Raw genomic sequence first — 6,000 nt, forward strand, 5'->3', positions numbered from 1 at the left:
TGGTTTATTTATACATTTAATTAAAATATATAGACACATATATTACAAATATATAGTACATGAACTTTCATAATATTGTGGTTATATATTAATAATTTGTATATAAATTTTTTACTTTTTTGAAACCATAAAATGTAGTTAATACATACTTTAATTCAAATTTGAAAAGTAATAGAGAGTCGATTCAAATATAAAAATAAAAAATTGAAAATGAAGTTGAAGTCTAATTAAATCTTTTTATAATGTACTTAGTATAGCTTTATTTTAGTTGTACAAAATTTAGTTGTTTATCATCACTCTTCTTATTTTGTATTGTTTATTCGTCTTGTGTTAATTACTGGATCTTACTCGGATCTTATTCGGATATTACTTCTATTTCATAAATTTGAATTATAATTCAATTACTGTATAATGGATGCAATGCACATCTCTTTTTTACCTTTTTTTATTAAAAAAGCTAGAGGTTTGGACAATCCTCGGTGAAACAATTAGTTCCACTTTAAGAATAGTTAAATTTTTCAATAGAATTTCTTAATACGGATGAAAGTGATTTGATCTTGTACTAAGTAAATTAGTAAATTAATAAAACTCTGGAATAGTTTATACTTGGACACTCTAAGGTGGCGTTCAGTTGCCATGACTAATATCATGAGACTATCCATCTAGAATTAAGTTGTGAGATTATTTTAGTTGGAGGGGGAGGCTATGACTAATTATCATGAGACTATCCATCTAGGATTAAGTTGAAGGGTTCATAAACATGATACATATTTAATTATGAGATTTAATCTTGCCAACCGAACACCCCGTGGATATAATTGATCTATGAACATTTTTAGGTAGCTAATCCTTGTCCTTCAACTACTACACTTTAAATGATTTGTGGGCTACATACAAAAAAAAGACTGCACTCTAGAGTAGCTATCATATACTATTATCAAACACCTTACAAGAAGAAAAAAAATGATTTATTATGACCATTCTTAGGGAGTACTTAATTATTGTCCTTCAAGCACTCCAAAGATGCTACATCTCTTTATCTTTTTAGTTTTCATTATAGTGTCTCAGTTGGAAAATTTTATGCTTTCAACAAAAATTTCACTTCTCACATGTATTTTCTGTTGAGTGGGAACATGATAAAAAAGTTGGTGTACAATAAAAAACCATATTTTCTCATCATAAATTTACAAGCAAAGATAACATACTAAAAAACAAATTGAAATAAAAGGTATTGTAAAAAAAATACAAGCACATAATTTTATTTGTAAGCAACTTTTATAGACAGTAGAGATATTAGTGATTGGGAATAAGGGCCTACAAGATAAGTGGTTTATTTGGATTGTCGATGAATTAGCGAGTATGGTGGATCATGTCTTCCTATCTCCTTTGTTTCCATGTCTATTTTTCCTATTCCTTTGTTTGTAGTATTCATTAGAGCCCACTTCACATTTATATTTCAAAATATCTCTGTTTCTATTTTAATAGAAATAGAAACTAAATAATTCAAGCAAACATGTCATGCTATACTTGTTAAGTGATAAATGTTCTTTTTCTGTAAATAAAAATATTTGACAATTAAACCTTTACTTCCAACCTGTGGCATCAAAGGAGAAATGAATGAGTTTCTAATTTCGGAAATATGGAAAAATCGAAAGGGAGTTGATTATGATGGCTCTTGTATGAATGTTAATGAAAGCTAATTTTCGTCAAGTCATGTGATGCTTTTATTCGGAACACTAGCATTAATAAAAATACAGCGTCTGTTAGGCTGAGCGATTAAAAAAAATTATAATAATTAATTTCATTAAAAATTGTACTATGAAAAATACAGTGTTAAGTTAGATTGAGAGAATAAAAGAATTATATACGGAGTAATAATTAATTTCAGTAAAAAATAAATAAATGTGTTATTCATCTTGATGTCCTAAAAGAAAATCGACTCGCTTACTTTGGAGAGTTTAATGTACTATATAAAAATGTAATACTAATTGTTGAAGCTACTGCAATCAAATCTGATTTCAGAATTTTTGTAACAAAACTAATAGTAAAGGACAACACCATTGTTTTGTATTATATTGTCATTTGAGGAATGTAAACCATTAAATATCATAAATTCATTTTTATTATTTTTGATAAATATAAGAATTTATATTTCGCTTAACTCATTTTACTCAAATTTTATTATTATAAAATTAAAGAAAAATTACTAAGAATATGAAGTTTGATAAAATTTCAATTCATTCCGCAACTCTGAAATGATCTTATATATTATACTGGATAAATTCTAACTAGCTAGGTTTTTGTACAATATAAATTTGATCAAAACATCTCTTGCGGACAATATCAGTTATGGCGTACTGAGACACAATTCCGTAAAGTAACAATGCTAGTTCTTCTCGTATGTTGATCCTAACATCCAAGATGGCTGTGTTACGAAAACTCCGTACATATTGACAAATCAAAGTTGGGTATGACCAACACCGTGTGATTGAGATTTAATAACCACTAAGGTCTCCAACTTGGTTTAATTAAAACGACTTTAGAAATATTTTTAATGAAATATAAAAGAATTATAAAAACAAGAAATTGAAAACAAAATATACTCCCTATGTCCACGAAAAATTGACCGCTTCCATTTTCTGCACCCGTTTTGAAAAAATGATAATAAATAGTTAAAGTGGAGAGAGAGAGAGTAAATTACGAGAGAAAATAATGTAGAGAAGTCTCTTGTCAATATTATTTTCTCTCTTACTTTTCTTTCTCTCAACTTTAATTATTTATTATCATTTTTTCAAAATGAATGCAGAAAATGGAAGTGGTCAATTTTTCGTGGACGGAGGAAACGGAAATTCTCTTTTTATTCATTTTTTACTCTATCTCTTTTACGTAATCAATTTTATATTAAAATTTATGTTATTTCAAGAAGTTGTATCTTTTAGGAAATGGAGAGTATATAATTGTGTCCTAATTAAAGAGCAATATAAGATGGAATTCCACGTTCTAAAATTATGATGTCAAAGAAACAATTTCCATCTTAGCAGATTATTGGTAAATTTTCAGTTTGTACAAGTTGAGAGAAAACCGAAAAGCTGTTTTTTTGCGGTAGCAGAGGAATTCGATCATCACATCAATTGAAAAAATCCCTCGTCACGATCTTCTTCATGAAACCAACCAATCATCAATCTACACATGCACCCAAAGCTCAGGTTATATACACGAATGACTAATCTAAATAATGGAGTAAACTACAATTGTAACAAGATTAGATGTGCGCAACTTGAATCAGATTAAAGAAAGATTTGAATTTGCTTTGTTATCATTAATAAATTACTTACTATTCCTTTTAATTTAGAAGACTTTAGTTATTTCATACTAATATATTTAGAGACTTTAATATTTTGATATAAAATCAGAACGAATATGAAAAGAGTTTGTAGTATTACCCAAAGATGATATTTATGTTGACATGATTGAAACAGGGAAGGTTGGAGAATCTGTTCGGCCTCGTCGTTTCGAACAAATCGACCACGTATTCTTTGCCGAGAGTCGGCTAGAGTTTTCCGGCATGCATACTTCCATCAGAGTAACAAAACAAAGGGTAAGGAAAATATATAGTAATAGATAGTACTATAACATGGAGTACTTTTGAATGAAATCATGGATAGTGTTATTTTGGTTTTCCTTGTTTTATAAAAATGGACTACTATTCTATATAGTATGTTTGTACATTAAATATTAGTGCTACTGAATGATAATTGATTTTACCTTAATGGTCTTGTTGAAATTTCTGCGAGTCCTTTTAGCTTTGTATCTATCAATCCTCAGTTTCCTCTCTTCTTTGCTGTATTTCCCCACCTTAAAAACACCATCCGAATTTGTTTTCTCCTTCTGTGGGAAAGATTAAACAATACTACTATTATCTATTACAAGTACAAAAAAATGCCTAAGTTCATTGATCTAAAATTATGATGACAGATAACTAACTTGTTCATTGCTGCTGGCCGACTCCAGCAAAGCACCATCAAAATCAAAATTTAGCTCATTTTGACAATAATAGCTCTGCATGAATTCATGAGCAGATGAAAAACTCAGCTCCAGCTCCAGCTCAGGCACGATCAACAATTTCTCATCAATTTCTGGTGCACTTTCGAAGTGAAAGTGAGGTTGAGATGTGTCGTAGAAAAGAAGAGAATTGTCATAACCGAGGAGGTTAGAAGACATTGCAAAACTACTTTCGAATTGTGCATAGGAAATGAAGCTTTCCTCTCTCTGCTTAATTACATTACATGCGAGATGGAGACTCTGATTTTGTATGGGAATGGATTAGAGCAATGCTATTTATCCTATTAACTCTGGGTGGACACTATTTTAATTTTAGTTTTACTTTTACTTTTACTTTTGTAATGACATACAAAAACAAAAATAGAAACAAAAATAACTCACTCTTTTTTTTCCTTTTCAAAAAACTTCATAAAAATATGACGATTTAAAGTCGCAGTGTTACGTTATCCATTTCTCGAGGTAATGTTTCCACTGGTAAATATCAAATGAAATTTTGCTTCTAGCTCCTTTTGAGTGGATCCGATTTTGATTTTTTTGCCACACCCAAAGTCAAATTTCAACTAGAGTTCATGAATGATATGATCAATAAAGAGAAAATTAGAAATCAGTAAATGCCACAACCATGCTCTAATTAATTAACGAATCAAGAGATATAATTATATACGATACTCTACTCAAATTTTAATATCAATATGTTACTGATTATGAATTTAATTTAAATATACATATATACTCCTACAATTTATTGAAATGTGAGACGAAATATTGTTTTTGTGATATGAAACTATTAATTCTTAATTACAGTAACGTTTAAGTTGTTGGCAATGCATCCCTGAAGATTGGAAATTCTCTAGTCCAGTTAGTCAAACCACTAATTTGGGCAATGCTTACTTTCCACTAAGACTAGTATGAATGTTAATTACCATATATTAAACTCTGATTTGACGTAAATGAAATAAGAATCACAATTTGTTTACAACTTCCTCTCATCACAATTATATTTATGCATACACATGTACTAGTACTACCACACCAACTTATTAATGAATTGATACATGCATGCACATACCTCTATAAGAATTTTCTTTTATAATCATAGCCATTACTGATAATTATGCTTCAAAGTTGATTTGAAATCATTAATTATGGAGCCGCCCCTAAGATTCAACTCTATTTTGCTTAAGATTTCAATTTTGGTGAATTACTGCGATATTAGTATTATATCATCATCAAATTAGTTCCTACTACTAATATACCCCCTTTAGTATATATAATTGTGTCTCCTCCTACATACATACTTTGTAAAGCGTACTGTTAATATGTAATTAATTTTGGAACCAATATACTACTTCAGAGGCATTCATAGGAAAATATCTGATTAATTTAGAAAAATAATGCTGTGCATAATGTCAATGAGCTTGATTATTTAAATAGACTATGATTGATTAAGCATCTTCAAAACAACATTATCTTATTGGAAAGCTTTAGTACTACTATAGTACTGTGTGAGTCATTAGCAGAGTAGCAGTATTTATTCTTGAGTGAATTATTTCTTGGAAAAAGTTACAATAATTTGACCTGAAAGCACACAATTAATATACTTTTGTGACACCTATCTAATAACACTTGTGTTTTAGATGCAAATGAAACCATAAAAGAAATGTTCAGCATCTCGAATCACAAAAGAATAATGGTAGTAGAAAATATTTTCTTATACATTTGTGTATAACAAAATGCAACTGTTAACTATTCCTTTCTTTTTGAGGGAAATATTTGTCATAATGTTGCTTTAAGTATAGTATTTTTCTCTCTCTCGGATAGTACAACTATGAAATAGCAAAACAAAATTTTATGAAATTAGAAAATTAATTAAGATATTCCAGGGCATAAAAAATAATGTTGCTACTTTAAAAATTCAAAGTAACAAAGTTATCAACT

General features: G+C 29.0%; 1 protein-coding gene across 1 annotated transcript; it reads right to left on the reverse strand.

Annotated features, from left to right (window-relative positions):
• Window positions 1–2,983: 2,983 nt before the first annotated feature.
• On the reverse strand, window positions 2,984–4,293 carry LOC121771312. Its single transcript, XM_042168094.1, has 4 exons — window positions 3,985–4,293; window positions 3,766–3,888; window positions 3,444–3,572; window positions 2,984–3,183 (listed from the first exon to the last, which is right to left on the reverse strand). Exons 1-4 carry the CDS (start codon window positions 4,219–4,221, stop codon window positions 3,160–3,162), a joined length of 513 nt encoding a protein of 170 aa, XP_042024028.1. The 5' UTR covers window positions 4,222–4,293; the 3' UTR covers window positions 2,984–3,159.
• Between the last annotated feature and the right edge of the window lie 1,707 nt (window positions 4,294–6,000).

This window comes from Salvia splendens, chromosome 16, assembly GCF_004379255.2.
Source record: "Salvia splendens isolate huo1 chromosome 16, SspV2, whole genome shotgun sequence".
NCBI classification, from domain to species: Eukaryota; Viridiplantae; Streptophyta; class Magnoliopsida; order Lamiales; family Lamiaceae; genus Salvia; species Salvia splendens.

What these genes read in the sequence shown, in the direction of transcription:
- LOC121771312 (XM_042168094.1), bottom strand. Translation starts at nt 4,221, where the DNA reads ATGTCTTCTAACCTCCTCGGTTATGACAATTCTCTTCTTTTCTACGAC. An exon ending in CGGCCAGCAGCAATGAACAA is followed by an intron (nt 3,889 to 3,984) that starts GTTAGTTATCTG and finishes TCTTTCCCACAG; the next exon opens with AAGGAGAAAACAAATTCGGA. An exon ending in AACATAAATATCATCTTTGG is followed by an intron (nt 3,184 to 3,443) that starts GTAATACTACAA and finishes GTGCATGTGTAG; the next exon opens with ATTGATGATTGGTTGGTTTC.